General features: G+C 51.9%; 1 protein-coding gene and 1 long non-coding RNA gene across 2 annotated transcripts in view; one reads left to right on the plus strand and one right to left on the minus strand.

The window, feature by feature from the left end:
* LOC109456470 (uncharacterized) lies at positions 1–3,204 on the minus strand. Its single transcript, XR_002138870.2, has 3 exons — positions 3,077–3,204; positions 2,673–2,766; positions 1–346 (listed from the first exon to the last, which is right to left on the minus strand). It is a non-coding gene; the product is annotated as an uncharacterized LOC109456470 (long non-coding RNA).
* The window catches only part of AACS (acetoacetyl-CoA synthetase), a 48,167-nt gene continuing 26,044 nt past the window's right edge, over positions 3,012–25,134 (plus strand). Inside the window, exons 1-5 of the mRNA XM_019748798.2 lie at positions 3,012–3,319; positions 9,811–9,914; positions 11,884–12,001; positions 17,735–17,848; positions 22,051–22,148. Of these exons, the coding sequence (XP_019604357.2) occupies positions 3,187–3,319; positions 9,811–9,914; positions 11,884–12,001; positions 17,735–17,848; positions 22,051–22,148 (567 nt within the window). The 5' untranslated portion in view covers positions 3,012–3,186. The remainder of the gene's footprint in view (positions 3,320–9,810; positions 9,915–11,883; positions 12,002–17,734; positions 17,849–22,050; positions 22,149–25,134) is intronic.

The following is a 25,134-nucleotide window of genomic DNA, read 5'->3' on the forward strand; positions in this document are numbered from 1 at the left end:
ATCAATAAAAACGTATTTTATTTTATTACATCAGGGCCCATTCATTCCAATGACTGCAAACAAATCCTCATTTTATTATAAAATGCTCAATTAAAAAATGTCCATGTAAATCTATGATGAAACTTTTAAAAGTCAATTTAGGATCCAGTCCCTTGGGTTGGGCATCGTCCTCCCAGGAGAGACTTCAAAGTTGGCACATTGTGGCATTCCTAGTGGGTGGGTCACCAAGTGTCCACCCTGTTCTTTTCCAGCTCTCTCCCTAAGACAGACATTTCGGGTTGTTTTTTTTCCCAGCGGCATTTTAGCATCGTGACATGTTTCTATGTGTATAAAGAAATATCACAATCTGAAAAGAGAGGCGACAAATGCGATTCATAGTGTCAAAAGCATGTGGACGCTTCTGAGATAATCCTGGCTTCTATCTCCACTAGGGGTACCACATCTCATCTACACCGTCAGTTTGGGCATTTTTGGGAAAACTCCTTGCTATTTCCAAATACTCAAGCCTTTCCCATGAAACTGTTTTCAACACATTCCAGAGGACTCAATATGTTTGCATAGTTTACTGTATTGGTTAATGGTCAACTGAACAAGAGTGAGAACTTGCAAATGTGGAAAATGTAACTTAACACACACCATGGTGGGAGAAATACAAAGGAGCATGGGGGGGCTTATCCACGGAGGAAGGAGCAGGGCCAATTCCAAAGGAATGAGCGGGAGGCCTGCATTCTGATGGAAGCGTAAGTCCACTTGGCCTGGCAAATTTCTATGCTCTTTTTAAAAAATTTCAAAGCATCTGGAATAGGGTGGGGGAGCACAGGTCAGGAGTGTGGTGTAGACAAGGTATCAATCTGAACCCTTAAATCAAAAATAAGCAACAGGTGCAAGAGGAAGCTGAGAATCACAGAGACCCAAGGGAGGTACAGACAACAGACAGTCAGCATTCTTGGTCAAGAAGGGCCCTTCCAGCTCTGTTCCCATTTTAAATGGGAAGAACTTTCTTGAATCTCTTCCACTCCCCTGTCTCTGATCTTGTTAAGGATAGGGGGTACTAAGGTGGGGCATCCAAAGGCACCTCCGAAATCTCGTGTGTCTGGGACAGTGTCATAGAGGTAATGACCAAGTACCTGGTTATTCTGGCTGTAGCTTATCTCGCCCTTGGGTTCCCCGGTGCCTGGTGGGGTGGACCGAACTGAAGGAACTAAGGATGAATCAAGTGGCTGTCAGATGCATAACACCAGCCTTCCCCTGCTCCGTGAGAATTGGTCAACCCACTGGTCAATTCCATGCCCTTTGAAGGCTGGGTCCATGCTTTACACAGTGGAGCGCCCATTGCCTAGCTCACCACAGGCACTCACTAGGCATTTTTGAATGAATGAATGAATGAATGAATGTTTCTTGAGCTCCTACTCTGAGGATCCTATGGTGAACCAGTTTGACAAGGATTTTACATTTGTGGACTTTGCATCCTTGTGTTAAAAGAAAGAACATAAATACATGACTCCTTCAGAAACGATTCTCCTTCTGCATCGAGATGGATTCACAGCTCCACAAAGGTGGTAACTTAGAGACAAAGAACTAGGGCTGGACCCAGAATTTGGAGGTCAGGGGCGGGTGCTATTCTGGAAGTCATGCTTATAAAGGAAGGAAGCACCCTGTTTTAAGTTAGAATCTATGTTCATTTTTTCGTTTTAAAAAATTATTTGTTTTCAACTACAGTCGACAGTCAAAGGCTCTATGTTTATTTGTGGTGACTAGGAGATGGAAACTGTTTAAGTGGTGGGGGTGGGACAATGCATCATAAAACCTCAACACTGCCCAAAAAAACTGTACTTGGGGGGAACTGTTTGGGTTGCTGTGAGAATATATTATGACAAGGAATATGAAAAGGTCCCTAGCACGGTGCCAATGTGCAGCCGAGTACAATAAATAAACCCTCAAAATGTATCCCAAATCGCATTTTCTCTCTATTTCCACAGCTACCCTCGTGTCCAGGCACCATCATCTCTTGCAACGCCATCATCACCGGTCTCCCTAACTTGTGCTTTTGCTCCCTGCAGAGTATTCTCCATCCAGCAATCAGAGGCATTACTGTCACACGCCCAGTCAGAGCACATCCCTCTGCTGCTCCAAACCTTCCAATGGTCTCATCCCACCCAGGGTAAAGCCAACGTCTTCAGTGGCCTCCAGGACCTACCTGTGCTACCGCCTCTCCCTTCACCCACCTTACCTTCTACCCCAGGTCTCTGAAGTCAAAGACACTGGCTTCCTTGTGTAGTTCTCTAACCACGTCCAACACTCTCCTGCCTCAGGGTCTTTGCATCTGCTGTTCCCTCTGCCTGGAAACGTTCCCCTCAGATACTGAATAGCTCACTCCTGTCACCTTTTTCAGGTCATTGGTAGAAGTCATCTTTTCAATGAGACCTTCCCTGACAAGCCTATTTAAATGGAAACACTCCTCCTTCCATAATATCTACCCTTCCTCTGGTTTATGTCTTTCCATAGCACTTAGTATCTTTTATTATACGAATAATATTATACGTATTACTCTACTGTATTATGATACTCACTGGTATCCTGCGTGTGCCTTACACTGTGGATGACACAGATGATGTATTTACCTGTTCATTGTCTGTCTCCCCTCCTCCCCACACCTGCCCCTCTCCTTTTACCTCCTGCTGGCAGGGCAGGGCTTTTACTTTGTTCACTGCTGTTTCTGCAAAGCCACGCACAGAGCCTGGTACCCAGGAGGCGTTCAGTAAACACCTGCAGTGAGAACAAACCCAGAGTGAATGAACGAACACAGGAAGGAGCCAGCGGCCTCTAGCTCCCGGCTTCCGGTGCTGCTGTATCCCCCTGGGTTCCAGGTGAGAGCGAACAGCCCGGGCCCAACGCGCCTGCGCGGCCCCACCCGCCCCGCCAGCAGGGTCTGAGTCCCGGAGGCGCGCGCCCGGCCACCAGCACTCCTTTGCGAGGCGCGTCGCCGCGGAGGGTTACACGCGAGAGGGGCGGGGCCTTCGTGGGCGGGGCCTGCGGGGGCGGGGCTCGCCGGGTGTCTTAACGGGGGCGGCCTCACCTCGTTCAGTCGCGCTCGCTGCCAGCTCGCGTCCTAGGCCTCCGAGGCGCCCCCGGCCGTCGCCACCTTCCCCTGCCGGTTCCGGTCCCCGCGTAGTTCCCGCCGCAGCCATGTCCAAGGAGCCGCGGGCCGGGCAGGGAGAGATCCTGGAGTGCCAGGTGATGTGGGAGCCGGACAGCAAGAAGAACACGTTGATGGACCGCTTCCGGGCGGCCGTGGGCGCCGCCTGCGGCCTGGCGCTGGGTGAGTGCGCACGTGGCCCGGGGCTCCCAGGGCACCTCCCTCGGAGGCCGAGGGACCACCTGGCGGAGCGGCCCTCCTTCTGGGGACCGGGACGCCCCCACTTCCTGGGCGTTTCCGTCAGGGCCCCTCCCGAAGTCGTTTGACTCTTCCGGGGGTTGGAGGCGCCATTGGATTGGGGGCCCCTCTCCAAGGGGTGGGGCACCTCTGACTGGGGGTTTTGTCCTCTTGGCTCTGCGGGGCGTCACCTCCTCTGCTTTCAGGCTGCTGGACCCCTCCTGACTGCAGCATCTCCCTGCATGTGGGGCGCCCTCTCCCTGGCAGGGTCCCCCCTCTGGTCTTGGAACCCCTGTGCGCTGAGCCTTGCTCAGGAGGTTCCTGCTGTGAGGTGAGGGGGTCCTGGAGTGTTGCACGCCAGCCTGGGGGCCTTCCCCCCGGGACCCGGGGCCTGTCTGACTTCCAGCTCTCCTCTGTTTGTGGGAGTCACTCGCCAGCCAGTAGTACCTTGTGCTGTCCCCTCTTAGCCCCCTCCACCCCCACGCCTCCCGGCTGATCCTGCTAGAAGGCCAGCGTGGAATTCCAGGTGCCTAGGAGGACAGTGAGGTGGCAGCTTTCCCCTGCGATTGGGGCGCATTGGGGCGGAAGGCTGTCCCGTCACACTCACGCTCCCAGCCACAAGCAGGACCTAGTCAGGGGCCCTCGGCAGCCACCTGGCTGGCTGTGAGCTGGGCAGAGGAGGCCCCTTTTCTGGGTGAGAAGTGCTTGCTTGTGCGTCCCTCCAGCTCTAGCTGGCTTGGCCAACCACTTCCTGGACCTCCCCGCTCAGAAATTTTCAACTCCTGTGGCTTTTCCTCTCCTCTCACCCCTCAGCTCGCTGCAGCGACTCCTGACATCTGTTGGTGGCATCACTAGCCTCAGTCGGCCTCACAGAAATGGTGGCCTGTCATCTGGCTTGCACAGGGTGTCACTACCTCAGCAGCACTGCCCTCCTACAACCCCTCTCTCCCCAGTGCCAGCACCTCTCCTGGCTCTCTTCCCTGAACACTGGTTAGTCTTCCTGCTTCCTGCTTTTCTCCCCGCCCTCCTCGGGTATACCCTGCTTGCTTTCCCAGAGCAGTCTTGATGCACAGGTTTGACTTGGTCACTCCTGGGCTCAGATGCTCACAGTGGCTCCTTGTGGACCATGAAATTGCAAATGGGTGCCACCTGGCAACTTCCAGGCCCTCCCCAGCATGGTGGTGTCAGAGCTCCCACCGAGCCCCTTTCCTTGGCTCACCCAGCTCTCTCCCGCTTCCTCCTTCTGCTCGCTAGAGAAAGAGCAGCCGGGAGACAGAAGGTCTTATTACTCTCTAGTTGGTAAGGTAACGTGTGTAGCACTGGGGGAGAACAGACTTGATTTCCAAGAAGAGCCCAGAGTGGGACCACATTCTCCCGTGTTACCTTTCCTTGGTTCCATCCTCTTTCCTTTGTCAGCAATGACATAATACTGTTCTGCTGGTGCTTCTCTAGCCCTGACGCTTTACGGAAGTATTTCACAGAAGGGCAGCCTGTCAGGTGGGTAGACCGATCTGTAATCTGACTACGATCTGGATTTTGAACTGGCTCTACTCTTACTAGCTGTGTGATCAGGAGGAAGTCGCCGGATCTCCCCAAGCCTCAGTTTCCCCATCTATAAAATGAGCCACCTATGTCACTGGATAGCTGTGGGTGACAGGAGGCGATCAGGCCCAGTGTGCACCTGCCCCTGGTCTGTAGGGGTTGCTGAGTAAGTACCAGCAAGCGCTGGTTGTCGCCAGTCTGCCTACCAAACTCCTTTCTGTCCTTCAAGGAGCGTGGATTGATGGCCTGTCAGTCAGGTTGGACCAGCAGACTTCGCTGGGGTGGCTCATACGCTGGGAGACTGTAGGAAAGGCGAGACTTCCAGCTTCTTGGGAACCCAAAAGCCTGCGATGCCGGGTCTGTGTGCCCATGTGGTGGCTATTGGCTGGGCCGAGTGGGTCGGGGTGTTCAGAGCTTGGTCTTTGGCTTTTCCTTCCCTCCCACTCCTGATGGTAACCCCCACCTGCTTCCCTCCTTTCTGCAGGCCTGGCCCTGGAGGTTTGAAGCTTTGCTTTACGATCCAGCTCAAATGCTGCCTTCTCTTTGGTCGTTCTCTTTGACCATGTTCTCCTGTCTTCTGCTCTCTGAGTGCATGTAACTTTGGGCTTGCATCTGCCTTGCCTTTCCACTTATTTGTGAGCATTCTCACTGTGTAAAGCCAGCACCTGGAACCCGTAGCGACTGTGTAGCCAGGGTGCAGTCCTGAGCCATGCTGTTGACCGGATGTGCAGAGACAGGAAGGCACACATCCTCACCGGCCGCCTCAGCCCTGAGGGTGGGTGGACGGGGGGTCCCGGTTCCCCAGCCTGGCCCCTCATATCAAGAGGGGCAGGCCCTTGGTGGAGTTCCAGATTCTTCTTTCCACCAGAAGGGCCATACGTTGGTTGGTCCTTGTCACTGCTCCCAGCAGAGCTCACTGAGGACCCCCTGCAGACCCCGCCCATATATGCTTGTGATGTGGGGCCTCTTCTGTAGGGCTCCAGGGGACATGCTGCGTGGACCTACCCTCTGTTTTAGGGCAGTGACACTGTTTTATAGTACACATTCTTTGGAAACACTGTGTCAAATGTCTTTCTGTACACCACAAGCTGCACGTCACCTCTGTGGGCAAGCAGCTGGAATGGAGTGCCAGCCCAGGGACGGCTGGGACCCCATCCTCAAATAGCTCACGTGTGGTTGGGGGGAGAAAGCAGACATAGCCTCGTGACGATGTGTCGGTGCTGAGCGTCTGTCTTCCTTCCAGTACTTCACGGCACCCTGAGTCTATGGGGTGCTTTTAAAAGCACTGACAAAATCCTGAGCTGAGATTTGAAGGTGGAGGCTGGTCAGAATTCTCATAGGTGGAGAGGAAGACGGGGGTCAATGGAAAGCAGGGTTGCAAACTCAGATGCTCGCAGGGCCCAGGCAGGTGACAGAGATATTAATAACAGTTAATATTCATTGAGCGCTTTCTGTACGCCTGGCCCCATTCGGGCACTTTACGGGTATTAATTAACTTAGTCCTTAGTGATTGGCCCTGGAAGTGCTGCTGTTACCCCGTTTCCCGGCTCAAAAAACAAGCTGAGAGTCTTGGCTGAGGTCTCGCAGCTGTGAGTGCTGGAGCTGTAGTCTGTTTCTAGAATCAATGCTCTCAGCTACTGTATTAGGTTGCCTCTTGCATGTGGGTGAAGGGCCAGGCGGGGCAGCTGATACCCCACTCTAGCCGATTGTTACTATGTGGTGCAACAGTGCATTAGTTATCTATTATGCATGACAAATCACCCCAAGACTTAGCAACTCCAAGCAGCAGTAAACGTCACGTACCCCTCAGCCATCTGGGAGAGGCTTGGCTCGGGGCTCCTGGCTCGGTCTGAGGGGCTGCCGCCTGCCATCTGAAGGCCTGATGGGCTGGAGAAACGAGGTGGCTCCCTCACCTGGCAGTATGTCAATGCTGGCTGTGGGCAGGGGGCTTCTGTTTCCTGCCACCTGGGACTACTTGAGTGTCGTGACATGGCCACTGGCTTCTCACAGAGCAAATGATCCGGGAGAGTGAGGCGGAAGCTGCAGTGTCTTTTAGGATCGAGCCTCACAAGTCACGTGTACTCATTTCCCTAACATCTAGTCAGTTACACAGACCAGCCCTGCTCAGTGTGGGGAGTGGACGGCACAGAGACCTAAATGCCAGGAGGTGACACTCACTGGCTGGCTCCCCCAGCTGGATAGTCTGTTTTCTTAGGAAAAGCCAGAAATCCCGATTTTCATTTGAAAACCGTGATTTTCACACTGGCAGCGAGTTCAGGTTCTTTATGAACACTGTGGAAACCGAACCAAACGTGCCCGCGTCTGTCGTCGGGGCTCCTGGGTGGTAGCCTCTGGGTAGTGGAGTGGAGTGTGTAAGCAGAAGCCTGAAGAATTGTGTCTGACCACTTGTCCGAGTTACCCACGGGGGAGACACCCTGCTCAGAGTCCATCTACTGCCATCCTCGGGGACCCTTGTGATGTTGAGATGCTGTTGTGGCCACTCGTCCCCCCAACGGGCAGGCTGGTGATGACGTGCTCTGTGATGGGCTTTTGAGACCTTCAGCGGAGGCCTGCATTTCAAGCCTCTGGCCCCTCTCATGTATCAGTTAGGAGGGGATTTTGGTGCTGGAAGTGTTTTTAGTTTGTGAGGACCAAGGTGATTTAAAAAAGAAAGACTGAGAGAGAGGAGCCTGGGGCCTGTTTGTCTCGTGAGTTTCCCACAGAGGCTCCTCCCAGACGCCCCGGGCCTGGCACTGACCTCCTTCTGGACTAAGAACATGGCATGCTCGTACTGATCCACTGTATATCTCTGTCTCCATGTCGTGGCTTATCATATTCTGTCATACAGCCTGCCATGCGTCACACTCCTGCAAAACAACAGAATGGTAACACATTCCAGCACTTTCTGCCAAGCACTGTCCTTAGTGTTTTATGTGTTTTGACTCATTCCACCCTCACAGTGATAAGTACCGTTATCTTCCTTTTATGGAGGAAGAGACTGAGGCCCAGAGAAAATTACTTACTTGTCTGAGGTCATCTGGGTAGAGCGGCAGGGTCTGACCCGCACAGTCGAGCTTGGAGCCAGTGCCCTTATAGCAACGTGCTCTGTTGATCCTCACCACTGTCCTTTAAAGGAGCTGCTGTTGTCCCCATTTTACAGATGAGAATGCTGAGGCTCAGAGAGGTGAAGCACTTGCCCAAGGTCATTGTCTAGTAAGTGGCAGAGCTGAGATGGTAATGTAGGTCACCCAGACTAGCCCTGGAGCACAGGGCTAACTGCATGGTCATGGAAGGATCCGTGACTTTCTCTAGCCAATTTCCAGGTGATACATGAGGGAAACTGAGTCCCAGAGGGGCAAAGTGGCCTGCCTGAGGTGCTCCAGCTTGGTCTGTAGAGTCAGGGCTGGCCCCAGCTTTCCAGACGCACTGTCCCCATGTGCCTCGTTGACCTGGTCTGTGGCCCCTGGATTGAGTAGATGGGGTGGAGCTGCAGCGAAGTCTCGTGTGGGCCTTGGAGGAAGTGCAGCCATCATTACTATGGACCTGATTCTCTTTCTTTCTTGGTCTCAGAGCCCTAAACACCCTGTCCGCTGATCTCAGCTGTGTGACCTCTGGGCCGAGTGTCCCCACTTCATCCAGGTTGATCCTTCTCTGTCCCTGCAGCGGACCCACGCACTCCAGCTCTCTACGTGGGCACCTGGCTTTGTCCCAGTGTCCTAACCTGCCCTTTCTGCCAGGGCCAGCCTGCCTCCTCCCGTAGCCCGCCCCGGCTCAGCAGTCACTCTCCTCCTCGGGCTCTTGAGTCCAGCATGATTGGGGACAACTACTGGGTGCCACAGTGAGAAGTGACACTACTAAAGGGCAAGGATCATTGTATCTCTTCCTCTGTACCCACCGCGGCCCCCAGAGTTGGGAACAGTGAGGATGGTGAAATGTGCAGTGAGAGAATTCAGCTCAGCCATTGTATTATGCCTTTTCCGTTCCTGACACCATATTGGCCATCTCCCTGCTGTTGTCCTATGCAGTGCACCAGCATATCAATGGGTATCCTATTGAAATATACTGAGATTGAAAAGGTCCCAAGGGGGATGGGACTTTCCCAAGTTCCCAGGATTAGAGCCTGCTGTGAAGTGAGCTTCTATTTATGTCAAAGTGGGAAAGAGGGATGGATTTACTCACACGTGAAATCTCTGGGAAGACACAAAGAAATCTCTAGTTAAGAAAAGTTAGATGGTTGTGGGGCAAGAGGGAGGGAGACTTTTTTTTTAACCATATTACCTTTTATACTTTTGCAATTTTGAGTCATATGAATGGATTACGTACAGATCAAAATATATAAATAATTTCCCAAACTCCCCAAGACGTTGTTACTGGCATGAGAAGTCACCAACAAGCTTCTAGTTTTGAACTGGGTTTTCAAATCTCTTGCCGATATGTTTCCCGAGTTCGTATGGTATAATAATGGCCAACTTAACGTAGTTCTGATTGTGTGCAGGCCCCATTTGAAGCATTTGCTACACATGTACTCGTTTAAACCCTCACAGGAGCCCCAGAAGAAGGGTTACCATTCACCATCTCTGCTGTACAGATGGGGACACTAATAAATAGTCAAGTCAGGGTTTGAACCCTTGCGGCTCCAGAGTCCTTGTTCTTAGGGACGCTGGTTACGATGTAGAACCACTGCCTCATTGCTTTTGTTCCTTTGGGGGACTAGGGGGTGGTGGGTGTGCTTCAGTAAAAATTAAGATACCCTCCACCCCCAAGACCATTTCTCATCAGATGCCTTTGAACCATTCAGACACACTCGTAATTCCTCAGGTGTGTCCATCTTATTATCAAACCGCTAAGACTTTCCTTTTGAGATTTATCTGAGCTATGTGCCATTTTATTTTTAGAAAATTACGATGACTTGTACCATTGGTCAGTTGAGTCATATTCAGACTTTTGGGCACAGTTCTGGAAATTCAGTGGAATTGTCTGCTCACGCATGTATGATGAGGTAAGTAGAGATTTTGCTGATGTATTATCTTTTTTATGGTTATGTTCCAAAATGAAGTGTTATTTTTGGGAATGTGGAATCATATCTTCTTTTAAAACCTGACATCAGTGGGGGGAAGTCATTGCCCTAGAATTTTGGCAGAACACTGTGTTGGGGGTCACGGCTCCATGCAGACAGACCCTGCTACCTCTGTGTTCTCTGATGGTGAGACTCAGGCTGAGTCCTGGGACCCTGACGATCCCAAGTGGTTGGGCATCATTTTATTTAAAACTTTAAAAATTGTGGAAAAATATGCATAACATAAAATTTCCATCTCAGCTACATTAAAGGGTGGAGTTGTGATGCTGTGTATATTCAGGTGTTTTTTTTTTTAAGATTTTGTTGGGGAAGGGGAACAGGACTTTATTGGGGAACAGTGTGTATTTCCAGGACTTTATTGGCGGACAGTGTTTTTCCCAGGACCCGTTAGCTCCATCCAAGTCAAGTTGTCCTTTCAATCTTAGTTGTAGAGGGCGCAGCTCAGCTCCAAATTTAGTCGTCACTGTTAGTTGCAGGGGGCGCAGCCCACCATCCCTTGCGGGAGTCGAACCTGCAACCTTGTGGTTGAAATCTCACGCTCTAACCAACTGAACCACTTGTCCGCCCCCAGGTTGTTTTTTAAAGTTTCTTTTTTTTTTTTAACTTTTATTTATTTATTTATTTTTAAGTATGTAATTGTGTTTTTGTTTTTTTTGCCCTTCGTCCGCCTCCCCCCCCACCACTCCAGTTCAAGCCGTTGTTTCTCAGTCTAGTTGTGTAGGACACAGTTCCCTGACCCATGCTGGTATTATGAGCTTTGTGCTCCCCTCAGCTGAGGTAGTTGGTAGCGGTTGTTGGCTCACAGCAGCTCATGGCAACTCTTGCTGGCTGCCGGCCACTCACGCTGGCTGCTGGCCGCTCCTGGCAGCACACAGCAGCCCATGGCAGCCCATGGCAGCCCATGGCAGCCCATGGCAGCTCATGGCAGCTCACGGCAGCTCACTCGGACCTCTGGCTGCTCATGGCAGCCCAGGGAGAGCTGTTGTTCACAATCTTAGCTGTAGAGGGCGCAGCTCACTGGCCCACATGGGAATCGAACCTGCGACCTCGGTGTTAGGAGCATGGCACTCCAACCACCTGAGCCACCGGGCTGGCCCTCATTATTTTTTTAACCTGGATTTTAGAGATTTTTTTCCCCAACTCCTTATGTATCCAATAAATATCTGGGAAAGGGAATCCTGTTATTCAAAGTATAATTTATTGTGGTTTTGGTTTGATGATGGGATGAACCATTCTTAAGCTACATCTATAGGCACTTGGAGAAGAAAATCAAGGTTCCAGCCCTTGAGAAAAGAGGCCGGAGTCAAACTTCTGGAAACTGTGGGGGCGCAGGGGGGTCCTGGAGCTTAATCTTCTGGTTTCCAGTGTGTCTGGTCTGAGCCTAGGACGTTGGGCAGGCACCACATCTGTCTTACTTACTTTCTGTCTTTAGCATCTCTCATAAATTAGGTGCTTAATAAATATTTGCTGAAAAAGAAATGAGTGGGGATGGTGTTTCCCCTTGACATTAATTTTTTTTAACTTTATTGAGGAATGGTTGACACGTATAATTGTCTGTATTTCAAGTGTACAACATGATGATTTGATATGTGTACTTTGTGGAATTAACACATCCATCACCTCACATTGTTAAGTCTTTTTTCTTTGTCTGTGTGTGTGATGAGACTGCTTAAGATCTACTTTCAGTAACTTTCAAACATACAATACTATAGTATGAACCATAGGGCGTTAGTTTCTATTTTCAGTTTCACGCCTTTCGGCCAGTTCAGTGTTCAGTCTATGAAATGAGATCATGATGCTTTGGGCTTCCGGGGACGTGGAGTCACGGTTATTTGTTTGTGGTGTAGATCTCACGTGTGTGCGTGTCTTGCTCTGTTGTCATCCTCTATAGGTTGTGGACACATCAAAAGGGGTCGCAGATGTCCCCGAGTGGTTCAAAGGCAGCCGTCTGAACTACGCCGAAAACCTGCTTCACAAAGAGAACGACAGAACTGCCCTCTACATTGCCCGTGAGTGTTGATATCGTGTTTCCCCGAAAATAAGACCTAGGCAGACAATCAGCTCTAATGCATCTTCTGGAGCAAAAATTAATATAAGACCTGGTATCATATTAAGTTGTATTGTATTATATTATATTATATTATATTATATTATATTATATTATATTATATTATATTATATTATATTAGACCCGGTCTTGTATTATAGTAAAATAAAACTGGGTCTTATATTAATTTTTGCTGCAAAAAACGTATTAGAGCTGATTGTCTGGCTAGGTCTTATTTTTGGGGAAACACGGTAACTGCGCCCCTTTCCTTGTCCCTGTTCCGGAAGCCACTTCCACACTGGGCCACGTGTTTGGAGAGGCACCCGAGCACTGGTCAACCGCAGTGTATGATTTTCAAACAGTATCTTGACACCTTTCTCTTTTTTAAAATTTTGGTCAGAAACACATAACGTTATATTTGCCATCTTAATCATTTTTAAGTATACGGTAGTGTCAGGTAGAGTCACACTGTTGTGTAGCAGATCACTAGAACTTTTCCATCTCACAGCACTGAAACTGTACCCACTAAATGCTAGTTCCCCGCCTCCCGTTTCTATGATTTTGACAACTTTTATGATACTTCCTGTGCTTGGAGTCACATGCTATTTGTCCTTTTTGCGACCGGCTTATTTCACTCAACATGAAGTCCTTATGGTTCACCCATGTTGTAGCCTGTGTCAGAATTTCCTTCTTGTTCAAGGCAGTGTACTATTCCATTATATGTATATGTCACATTTTCTTTACCTATTTATCTGTTGATGGACACTTGGGTTGCTGCTACCTCTTGGCTACTGTGAATAACGCTGCTATGAACATGGGTTTGCTAATATCTCTTTGCAATCCTACTTTGAATTCTTTTGGACACATAGCCAGAAGTGGCTGATATATACTACATACTGCAGTTGCTGTATATATGCATTCATTGCATATAGCCATGCACATCGATCTTACAGCTGTCTTTGGCACAGAGGGTATATGCAGTTCTCAGCTGAGGTTTTACATCTGAAATCCTTGTGCAGCTTTTAAAATCATGGCTGTCCAGTCCCCACTGTGACTTCCTAGAGCACACTTTCCAGGGATGGGACCCAGGCTTGTGTATATTTTTAAAGCCCACAGTTGGTTCTCATGCGCATTCCACAGGCCTTGTCTATGTGTAATACAATGGCTGCTCAGTATTATTTTGCTCCCTTCCTTTGTTCTCAGCCCTCATAGGATTGAGGCTGAGTGTGTAAGTAGCCTTGGGACATTATATAATACCGGACTGCATCTCCCTTTGCTCTTTTTCCCCCCTTTCTTTTGCCTCCCCTCCCCCGCCCCCTGACTCCGGTTGAAGCCGTTGTCTCTCAGTCTAGTTGTGTAGGACACAGCTCCCTGGCCCACGCTGGTTTTATGAGCCTTGTGCTCCCCCCCGCTGAGGCAGTTGGTCGCCGGTTGTCGGTTGGCCACTCACAGCAGCCCACGGCAGCACACAGCTCATGCTGGCTGCTGGCTACTCACGCTGGCCACCAGCCGCTCATGGCGGCACACGGTAGCCCACGGCAGCCCACGCCAACCTCCGGCTGCTCACAGCAGCCCAGCTCCAGGGAAAGCTGTTGTTCATAATCTTATCTATAGAGGGCGCAGCTCACTGGCCCTCCTCCTTGCTCTTTAAGGAGGCATTTTCTTCATCCATCCATCCACCCATCCACCCATCCATCCACCCATCCACCCATCCACTTGTTCCTCAGCTTTGTATCAAACGCCTCCTCCGTGTGAGTAGAGCAGGGCAGACATGGTCCCGGCTCTCATGGGGCTGACGTTCTAGTGGGGGAAACAATAAATAAGAAAACCCAGACGGCTCTGAGTGCTGCGAAGAGCAAACAAAGCACCATGATGGGAAAGAGGTGACTGCGTGGGGAGTGGCGCTCTTTCCGAGGCAGCTGCCAGGGCTGCCTGTTTGGAAGAGGCGAGATTTGAGCAGAACTTAAATAAGGTGAGGGTGTCATGTGAGGTGGGGGGGTGCATTGCTGGCATGGGGAGCAGGCAAGGCCCTGAGCCAGAGCAAGCCCTGGGGCGTGGGCAATAGCCAGAGAGGCATGTGGCTGTGGGGACAGGCAATGAGGTCAGCAGGCTGGCGGGGGCCTCGAAGGCACAGGCAGGTGTTTGGAGCTGTGTGAGGGCAGTGGGCCGTCCTCAGAGGATCACGAGCAAGGGAGCCTTGGGGTCTGACTGACCCTGGCTGCGGGGAAGAGAATGGCAGAGAGTGTGTACTGGGAAAGGAGACAGCCTAACCTAGGAGTTTGCTCGGCACTCCATCTCTGGGTCCCCCAGGATCGCTCCTCTGACCTGGGGTCGGGATGGCTCATGTTTAAATTTCTGGGGACAGTCTAGGAGACCTGCAGGAAGTGCTTGGCGGGTTCAGTCTACGGAGGTGGAGAACAGAAGGAGGAGGAGGCTCTTTATTCAATTGTGATCCAGTTCACATAACGCAAAATTCACCCCTTTTCAGTGTATCATTCAGTGGACTTTAGTACATACGCTTACAAGGCTGTGCAACCACCCGTATCTAGTCCCAGAGCATTCCCATCACCCCCAAAGGAAACCCCCTTCCCATCAGCAGTCACTCCCCACTCCTCCCTCCCCCTTGCCCCTATCTGCTTTTTGTCTCTATAGGTTTGCCCGTTCTGGACATTTCACATAAATGGGATCATACAACACGTGGCCTTTTGTGTCTGGCTTCTTTCTCTTAGCGTGGTGTTTTCAAGTTTCATCCACATCATAGCATTCCTTTTTATGTCTGAGGAACATTCCACTGTATGGAGAGACCATATTTTGTCCATAAGACACTCTTAAAGGTCTGTGCTGTCCCAGACACTGCGATGCTTTCGCAAACCTCGCTCTCGCTGTCTGTCATCCCGAAGAACCAGAATGCCCGGTGTCTCTCTTATCCTTTTTCCCTGATCTCTTTAAATGCCTGTGCACTATTACCCAATGTCTCAGGCTCTGCTTGAAGTGCTGGTTTCTCCTGTAAAATGGGAAAGGTCCAACGTGAATCTTCTTTAAGAAACAAAACAGAAACAAAATTAACAAAAAACAGCAATATACCTGATTGCTAGTCGGCCTTCCGGGTGGCTGGGTTGGGACTGAACTGGCTGTTCTCTGTGTCACACAGACATAACAGGCGGAACCCAGCCCCTTTCCTCTTACACCTAGCGCTCTCTTAAGTGTGGGTTAAGGCAGGATGGTTATGATTGTGGGTGGACTGTGTCTGTCTCACACTTTTCTCTCTGTGCCCTCTCTCCTCCCCACCCTGCTGTCCCCTCCCTTTTAAATATTCGAGCCCCTTCTTTTAAGGAGCTCCCCTCCTCACATTTGCGGTGGGCATAAGTGCCCTCAAGCCAGGTAGCAAATTTCGTTTACAAATGGATATCTTTCCTAAGCAGGGTCCTAAGTTGGCTGATTATTGGCTTGGGGACTTGAAAAATCATTGGGTTTCACTTTCTGCGTGTGTTTCTGACTTGTTCCTTACTCTTCCAGCTGCGTGCAGGTGCTCACGGAGTTTCACTCTGTGCAGCCAGGCCTCCTCAGCAGAGCGCATCCTCCCCACGTGTAATTCCGGGTGAGATCGGGGGGTGCCCGCTAAGAGGACTGTGTGTGTGCTGCTGTCTTCACGCTCCAGCGAGTGGAGCGAAAGGAGCGTACATTAGCCCGTCAGTGTTTATGTTATTGGAACAGCTGCCTGCACAGCACATTTTGTCTTTGAACAGTGGATTTCAGGTTACAGAGTATTTTCAAAGGACAGACAATTAGCTGGGGTGGAACTGTGGGAGAGGTGATGACCCGGTGAGGTGAGGAAAGAATGGGCAGGCGTGTATAACTTTAAGCAAGGAGGAAAAGCCACATTTATACCAAAGGGAAATCAGCATGTTTATTCGCTTTGGAAAAGAGATACTTCATGTTGTAGAACTGAAAAGCAGTTAGCCATCAGCAATAAAATACTTGCATCAAAGATAATGGGCAAAGGATTAGCCACCTTTTCTGTAGAAAGTACACTCAAATAATTTTCCTACGCCTTTGCAACATTAAATCTTTATTGTATTAGTTTTCGATTGCCCTGTAACAAATTACCCCCAAAACCATGGCTTAAAACAGTGTACACTTATTATCTCACCGTTTATGTGGGTTACACATTCAGCAGTGGCTTAGCTGGGTGGTTCTGGCGTGGTGAGCTGTCTCCTGAAGCTGCAGTGAGGGTGTTGGCAGGGGCTGCAGTCGTCTGAAGGCTGGACCGGGGCCGGCAGATCCACATCCAAGCAGCCCATTCCCTCGGCTGTTTGGGCCTCAGTTTCTCCCCACATGGGCCTCTCCATGGGCTGCTTGCCTGTCCTCACAATGTGGCCGCTGGTTCCCCCTGTGGGAGGCAAGTGGAAGCCGCAGTGTCTTTTATGACCAAGACTCAGAAGTCACTGTCATTTCCATGATATCCTGCTGGCTGTCCAGGGCCCCTTCAGTGTCAGAGGAACCACGAGAGCGTGCACACCAGGGGCAGGGTCCCGGGGGGCCGCTGTGGAGGCTGCCACGCCGTCTTTCCCATTCTCGCCAGTCTGTTAGGTGACAATTCATATCTCACCACTTTACTAATGTACATTTCTTTGACAGTTAGTGAGATTGATTATTTTATTTTTCTCACTCAGACATATTTTGCAATTTCGAAGTTTTCTGCAGTGAGCTTTCATTACCTTTATAATCTGAAAAAACAACAAAGCTGGAATATTATTCAGCAATAGAAAGGAATGAGTTACCGAAGCACAACAGCTTGAGTGACTCTGAAGGGCATTGCATTGAGTGGAAAAAGCCAATCTCAAAAGGCCCCCTCCTGTGATTGCATTAAATGACATTCTAGAAATGAGATTTTAGAAGTGGAGAAGAGAGAAGTGGTGCCAGGGTTTGGATTAATGGGGGTGGGGAGTGAACACAAAGGGTAGTGGGCGGGGGGTCTTGGTGGTGATGGGAATGTTCTGGGTCTTGGCTGTGGTGGTGGTGGTTATAGGAAATGTTATACAATGGTAATGAACACATTGTATCAATGTCAGTTTCCTGGCTTTGACATTGTACTAGAGTTAGGGGTTGAGGGTACAGGGAGCTATCTATAGTATCTTTTGTATTATCTTTGAACTTTATGGAAATCTATCTATATCTATCTATATGTTTATTTTTTAACATTTATTGAGGAATATTGGGGGATAGTGTGTTTTTCCAGGAACCATCAGCTCTAAGTCAAGTCGTTTTCAGTCTAGTTGGGGAGGGCGCAGCTCACTGGCCATGTGGGAATTGAACCAGCGACCTGGGTGTTATGAGCACCACGCTCTAACCAACTGAGTTAACAGGCCGCCCCTAGAAATCTGTAATTATATTCAAAGTGAAAAGTTAAAAAAAGCCCACAACCAAGACCAAAGGATTCTTCACCTAAGAAAAGCACTCCCAACAATAAAAAAAATTTTAAGTGGCAAATTCTGTGAGTGCATTTCGCTGGCTAATTGTTACGCAGACTTTCTTTTTGGTCAAGTTGAGTAAGCCTGCATCTTGTTTGTCTCCCGCACCTGTGTAACGTTTCCCTGGGCAGGTATTCTTGACAAGTGCGCGTCTGCGTTGCATCTGACCCAGAGCCGTTCTTTTTAGGGTGGTCTCCATACGACCTGTCCTTTCTCTTTTCCAGGGGAAGGCAAAGAGGAAATTGAGAAGGTGACTTTTGAAGAGCTGCGGCAACAAGTGGCTTTGTTTGCAGCCGCAATGAGGAAAATGGGTGTGAAAAAAGGAGACCGGGTCGTCGGTAAGTGTTTTGGGAGCTTGTCGTGGTTGGGAAGGGAGGAGACCGAGGCAGAGGAAATGGCTTAGAAGGTTGGGACAACCTCTGAATAAGGTGGAGTCTCATCATCACATACGGCCTTATAGGATTTTAACTATTTTTTGCACAGCAAAAAATAACCAAGAGAGGAAGATCATTGGTGTGGCTCGTGTAGCAGTATCTGAGGGCACCAGGCTCCCCGGAGTCATACCTGTTTCAGTGCCTGGCATCGCCTTGGGCCAGGTGTGTGGGTTTGGACCAGGAGTCTCTCCTCCCTGACCTTGACTTTCTTCATCTTAAATCTAATCGGTGCGGCAGAGATAGGCTGAACTGGCTGGTTGTTGAGAGCGTTTTATGGGCACAGAAGTTAAGGGTCCTGGCATTGCACTGGCTCTCAGAGTGCACGGGGGCCAGTGACAGGGACGACAGCATTCGGTGACAGTTTCCTATCCAGGTGGGGCTGAGGTTCTCAGTGCTGTGCTGCTGAGGTCCGAGTTAAATGGGTCATTCCCAGATCAGCAATCTGGTTTCGCTCTTAAACCAAAGAGGAGGGCATTTCTGTTCTCTGGCCCCATGATTTTAGTCATGCCACCGACCGCAGTGGCATATGATGGTGTCTGTCCCCTGCTCGCACGGCCCTCCGGGTGGAGAGGAGGACCTGAAACCAGGTCGGCAGGCCCTACACGGGCACCCTTGCTCATCTTTCCTGCCTCCTGCCACACCCACCCTCCATGTCCTGTCGATGTAACGTCACATCTGTAGAGAATTTTTATAAAGATGGACTTGAGCCAAAGAGAGGATACACTTGGAAGCAAGAGGTCAACAGACTGAGCCAAATGCTTCTGGAGGGTCTGTGTCCTGCTCAGAGCCCTCTGCTTGGCCCTCGAGCCACTGCCTCCCCGAGAGCCGCCTTCCCTACCGCCCGTCCTTCCCCGAGCTCCCTCCGTAACTTTTATCATCGCCTGACGTAGTCTTATTCTCATCGTTTCGTTGTGCCTCTTTCTGCCCACTGCAGCTCACCTCTGTGAGAGCAGGAATCCTCTGTTCCCTGCGTGTCCCAGGGCCTGAAACAATTCCCCTGAATATTGGCTGTGCCTGAAACCGGATGATAGACTTTAGCTCTCGTGTGGGAGGGGAGGCAAGGGTAGTCCTGGCTGCAGAACCGGCCTGGGCAAAGGTGGAGGCTAGTGAGGGCAGGTCCTCTGCAGGGCCAGCTGGGGCCACGGGGCTGAGTGCCTGTGGAATGTGTGGGGTGGGGCCATCCCGGAACGCTGGTCCTGGAAAGAGCCGTTCAGGTCAGCTGGTAAACTGAGGCCCGCGCCTTCTCCTGCCCTGAGCACCCCCGCCCCCCCCACCGCCCTTTGCTTCTTCAGGCATCCCTTGTGAGTCGTGATTTCCTACCAAGAGCAGCTCAGATGTTTTCCGTATTTTCTTTTCACTTTGACTTCTATAAAAAGTATAAAGGCTTATGTATGGACGTGTTCTCTGCCCCAAGGAACTTGAGTTCATTTGGACATGGGCTGGTTTCTACGTGGGTGAGCAGGCACACATGAGATGGTGTGCGGCCCTGGTGATCAGGGCACCAGCCTGCCCTCCTCCTGCCCCCATGTAATGGGACCAGGGCCACAGGAACCAGTGTGGCCGCAGCAGGGGTGGCTGGGCGGAGCTTTGGCCTTGGGACCTCAGTGTTTGGTGTGGGTGTGCCTTTCCCAGGGGTGCTTCAGCGTGTGTTTGCAAAGAGGGTGGCCTTATCGCACGAGAGCGAGTAAATGGGCTGGACCCAGTGTCAGCCCATTTCAGGTGACAGAACTGGCCTTGGAGTTACCGCTCGCCATATGTTAGTTGATTAGAAAGGAATCGATAGTAGGGGACACACCAGGGTGCCCCAGTCTCCACCCTCCATGGAATGTTCTCCTGTGTAGCAGCGGGTTCACCCGAGTTCATTGAGGTCTCTGCTTCAACGTTTCCTCCTCAGAGGCCATCCCTGGAAAAACCCATCACCACTCTCTCCTTAAATGCTGCTGTATTTTTCTTTGTTGTCCTTACCACCCACCTAGCATCACAGGATTCTGTGTTTGTCTGTGTGTGTGTCCATCCTCCAATACTAGGGGACAGGGCCTTGTCTTCTGTTCACTGCCATGTCTCAGCCTATAGAGTGACTGGCATATAATAGGTGTATAATAAAGGTTTGGTGAATGAATGAATGAATGAATGAATGAATGAGAGCCGGGCCGATGATCAGAGCAGATACTTTTGTGGTTGGAACCTCAGTATCTTGGGTTCCTCTTGGTTAGGTTTAATCTGTTCCCTTGTCAGGTCTAGAAAAGGAATTTGAAATGTTCTCCAATTTTTTCATTCCCTCCCAGTTTTATTTTTAAAAATCTCCTTTTGAAGCACACATTTCTGGGAGAAGGAGAAGCAGAGAACAGGGTGTGTTGGGGAAAACGGCCAAGCCCCCTCTTGGCCATGGTGTCCTGGACTCTTCAAAATCAGGCTGGTACCTGGCAGCCTGCCCTCTTTGAGCGTCTCAGCTTGGACACCAGTCTCCCATAGTTAGTGGGACCAGATTGTATGTTTCTCTGAAGAGAGCCCTGTGGAATGATTCTGGAGGAGTCCATGGGGAGATGCTGAAAGGGCTTCAGAGACGGAGTGAGAGCTGCTCCTGCCTCAGTTTCTCGTGTCTGATAAGTGGTCATCCAGCCGTTGGTCAGTCTCCACCAAGTCTGCTGGGTCACATAGCCGCTCTGGGCAGTGAGTCCACCCGCCCTGGGGCAGCGGCACCATGGCGAAGCTTCAGTTTGTACTCATCTCTGCAGCAAACATCGGGGCCTGCCATGTGCCAGATGCTGGGTGGAGGCCTGGGGACCGAGAGAGTGATGCATGAACCCTGCCCCGTGGGACGCTGTGGCTGGGCAGGGCCGGGCCGGTGCTGAACCCAGGACACGGAAGTGCCAACCGCTGTGGTCAAGTGCATGCAGAGCAGGGGGAGGAGGGGCAAGGGAGCGTGTCCCGGGTCCTGGGTGCCAGAAGCCACGGCTTGGTGGCCACCTGGGGAGCCCGGCACGGGTAAGACATTTGGCCCTGGCCCTTCCACTCCCTGACACCTCGTGCACAAATCCTTTCCTCTGGAACGTTTAGGACCATCTGCTTAATTGATCATAGTCTCTGGCCAGAAAGCTTCTCTGCCTCTATTGTCATAAAACCAGCCTCTGATGAGATGGAGGCCCTGAGCCCTTCCTCTGCCCCTTATAGGCGTGTGTGTCTCTTGACTGTCTGCTCACATTCTGCATTTCCCCTGTCCTTCCCCTCCTTCCCATCCTCCCTTCCTCCATCCACCAACCCCTCCATCCCTCCATCCCTCTACCCATCCATCTCTCCATCCCTCCACCCACCCATCCCTTCATCCCTCCAACTATCCATCAGTCTGTCCACCCGTCTGTCCATCTGTCCAACCGTCCACCTATCCATCCATTCATCTGCCGGCCAGCCAGCAGTTCAATATCTGAAGGCTTTGATATGTGGGGCAGAGGAAAGAACAAGACAGACGAAGTCCCTGCCCTCCCTGCCCTGAGAAGCAGCCACGAAGCGCCAGCTACCGTTGTACGTAGGGGCTTATCATGCGAAAGAGAGCTCACTTGGTGGGAGAAATATTACACAGCGTGCTTTCTGGGTGACAACCCAGGGGACTTGAGTTCAGGGGGTGGCCTTGGAGACGGCTTCTCTGGCAGTTTCAGTGAAGAGCTGCAGGGTGAGCACCCGAGTAGGGAAGGCTGGTGTGTGTGGAGGAGTGTTCAGGCAGAACAGACAGCTTGTGCAAAGGCCCTGAGGCAGGGGGAGCAAACAACCACTAAAGAAATGAAAGAAGGCTGTTGTGGCCGAGCCCAGAGTGGGAGGAGTGGAGGGGGAAGAGGCCGGGGCCGGCTCATGTAGGGCTGCGGGGGGTCGCTCTGATCAGTGCATGGAGAGCGGGTTAGAGGGTGACAGTAGGAAGTGGACAGGCTGGCGGTAGGTCAGCCAAACGAGAGCTGTCAGGGCAGCTGGTGGGGGGTGGGGCTGGCGTGTCCCTTGGGCAGTTCAGAGCCAGCCCCTCTCCCCACTCCTGCCTGGCTCCCAGAGGGACCTTTTGGAGGTCTACTACATCCAACACACCCTGAACCCCAAGCTTTCTGTCTGTGTCCCCTGTGCAGGTTATTTACCCAATGGGCTGCATGCCGTGGAGGCCATGCTGGCTGCAGCGAGCATCGGTGCCATCTGGAGCTCCACATCCCCAGACTTTGGGATGAACGTGAGTTGGGGTCCCCACCGGAGGGGGTGTTTCTGGGCCCTGGGAGTGCCCTGGGTGTGCGTGACCACATGAAGTTGTCTACATGGTTATCCTGTGCGGGGAGTTTCCCCCATTTGCTTCCAGAAGTTCCCTCGATGCTTTGTGTCCGTCATGGTCATCTCTTACCTTGTACTTGGGATCTGGGCTTTGCGCTCTGTGCGGGAGGGCAGGGCGCGGGCTTCTTTATCTCCGTAACCCCCAGGGGACCATGGACCCAGGGTAGCTTCAGCCAGCTGCCTGGGGCAGGGGCAGGAAGTGTGCGCCGAACCCACTGTCGCTGCCCGGCCCTGGGGCCCCTCTGTGGGGCAAACGACGCAGCAGGACAAATCCCCAGCCACTGAGCAGCGCTACAGCTGCCCGAGAGCAGAAGCAGCCTGGTGCCAGGACGAACAGTCAGTCAGGGACGTGGATACCTGCCGTGCCCTCTAACGGGTCTGTCCTTGTGGCTCCTGGGTATCCCACGTGCCCAAGGCTCCGTAGCCAGCAAAGTCCCCTGGTGGGAGAGAGGGGCCAGCCTCGCTGAGGTCAGGGGCAGCATGACTACCCCAGAGAGCACCACTTGGTGGCTGCCAGCTGGACTATGGTCATGCCTCCTGGAACTTTCCAGGGCCTCTCCCAGATCGCCTCCACCCAGCACCACCCGTGGTCAGTGAGGACTGACCTGAGACTGGAAGTCTCTGTGTGTGTGTGTGTCCTCTCAAGTCCCCAGGGCCCTCAGTGAGGCTGTGTGAGCTGCTTGGGGCCTGTGGTGACCTCATGGGAGGGTCTGGAAGGTTGGGACTGAGCGCTTGGCTGCTGTTGCTGGTGGATCCCTCAGCAGGTCTCCGGCTGCGTGGCACGAATTGCAGAGAAGGGCCCTAGGGGTGAGAAGTCAGTGTAGTCTGCTGGCACAGGGCACGCAGGCAGGCAGGTTCTCAGGTTCTGCCTGGGTTCGAATCCCTCTCTGCCGCTTCCTGGCTCCGTGTCCTGAGCACACGCATAGGGGAACTTGTGAGGACCGCAGAGTGACGCTTGTGTGGGGTTGGGGACAGGGCGACCTACCCCTCGAGGTCAGTGATGTGTGCTGCTCAAGTTGGGAGATGGGTGTTTTCTGAGCTAATTGGAACTTTTAACTTTTTGTAAGCCAGTTGTGAGGGTGTTGGGCAAGCTGTGTGTGGCATGGGGCGTGATTGTGACCTCTAGGGGCTGCAGTGATGCCCCCACCCGAAGGCTTGGCTGAGAGCAGAGCTTGGGGATTGGGCTAGAGGGGTGTCTGAGCCACGGGATGTAGGGCGGGGAGCATGAGGGGCAGGCGGGCCTCTGGCAGCCTCCAACTCAGTCGGTGCGGCCGCGGCTGCTGACCTGTGGCCTGTTCTCATAGCTCATTCTCCTGTGCAAAGTGTCACACTAGATGCCATTCCGGCTGCCTCTGGCCGCCAGGTTCTGCGGTGGGAGGACACAGGCAGGGGACGGCCCTGTAGCACGAGTGTCTCATTCCTTCCTGCTTCACAGTTTGCTGGAATCACGGCCGCTGTTGAAGCTACTTTGGGTAAAGGAAACACTAGATGGCGACATGGCTCTGCTGTCCCTGCCGTCGTTCGCAGTTCTGTCCCAGGAATCTTGGAGTCGGGTGGCATGAGTCTCAGGGGAGAGCCCTCGTTTATTCAGAAAATGACAGCGCCAAACGCCTTCCTGCTAAGACTGTTACTCTGCCCTGAGTTCTGGGAATCGGTCCTCATTTTGCTGGCGTGATGGTGTACAGTCCCCTCTCCGTCCTGCTGGAGCCAGCAGGCGTGTGTGCAAGCCATCGCGTCACTCACCTCCGAGTGAGCATCCAGGGGCTGGCAGTTACCACGTCAGTGCCTGCTGACCTCACAGCCCTCCTGGCTGCCCGCACCCGCCTTTCGGCTCCAAGGCTGAGCCTTCCGGGCCCGGGGAGTCCTGGGCGCGGTACTGAGCCGTGGCACTTGTTCACATGGGCATCTGTGTGCTGAGTAGGCACCTGGGACAAATGGATGACACTGGCGCCTCAGATGTCAGCCATCAGATTCTGCTCCGCCCTTGGTTAACCCTCAGGGCAGCATTCCTGGTGACGAGGTGGGGCCTGGGACTGAAGACAGGGAAGCCATGGGCTGAGGGCAGTTCTCAGGCTCACAGAATCTACTGGGAAAACGTGTCCCATTCTTCATTTCTGACGTCACCATTGTAAACCTCAAATGGTGCCCCTTTTCAGGAAAGGCCACTTTTCTGAGATTGGCAATGGGACACAATGACTTTTCCACTTGGAGTCATGTTTCCCGTTTCAAATCACTGAAAATCCCTATTTAAAGAGGAAATTGCCACTCTCCTGCAAATCCTGGTTTTAACTTTTTGGCTTCTTTACAATGATGTCACGTCGTTAGTGCCCCTGAAGGAAGTCCTGGTGCTGTGGCAGTTCCCGAGTACGGGGAGGGGTCTCCATACGGTGGATTCACCCATCCACAAATGTCATGGTGACCTTTCCTCTCCCCGTTGGCTGGTAAGAAGGGTCCTGTGCGTTGCCAAGCATGTACCAGTCTGTGGTGGGCTGTTCCAGTGGGGGGCAGGGGGGACACACTGCTCTTGCCCTGATGATGCCGGGAATCGCCCCTTTGCTCTGCGTCTGCCCTGCCCCTGCCTGTCTCCTCACTGGGTGCCCTCCTCCATCTTTGCCAGTTGTCCCCGCCGTAGTCGGACACCCAGTGCTTTGGGCTGGGGTGGGGGGTGGGGTGGGGGAGTCATCTCCAGGCAGGAGGGGTGCTCTGTTTTCTGGGTCTGCAACCTTCCAGCCTCATCGAGACCTCCAGGTCCTGCGTTTTTCAATGTTTTGCTTTTTTCTCTGTTTGCCCGTTGCCTTTGAGTTGGTGGCTTTCTCAGAGCCGTGGGGGAGCCCAGCCTCTGCGCTCCGCACATCTAAGAGCCAGGCCCGCAGCCTCATGAAGCATTTTCA

This window comes from Rhinolophus sinicus, linkage group LG16 (genome assembly GCF_036562045.2).
Source record: "Rhinolophus sinicus isolate RSC01 linkage group LG16, ASM3656204v1, whole genome shotgun sequence".
Taxonomy (NCBI): domain Eukaryota; kingdom Metazoa; phylum Chordata; class Mammalia; order Chiroptera; family Rhinolophidae; genus Rhinolophus; species Rhinolophus sinicus.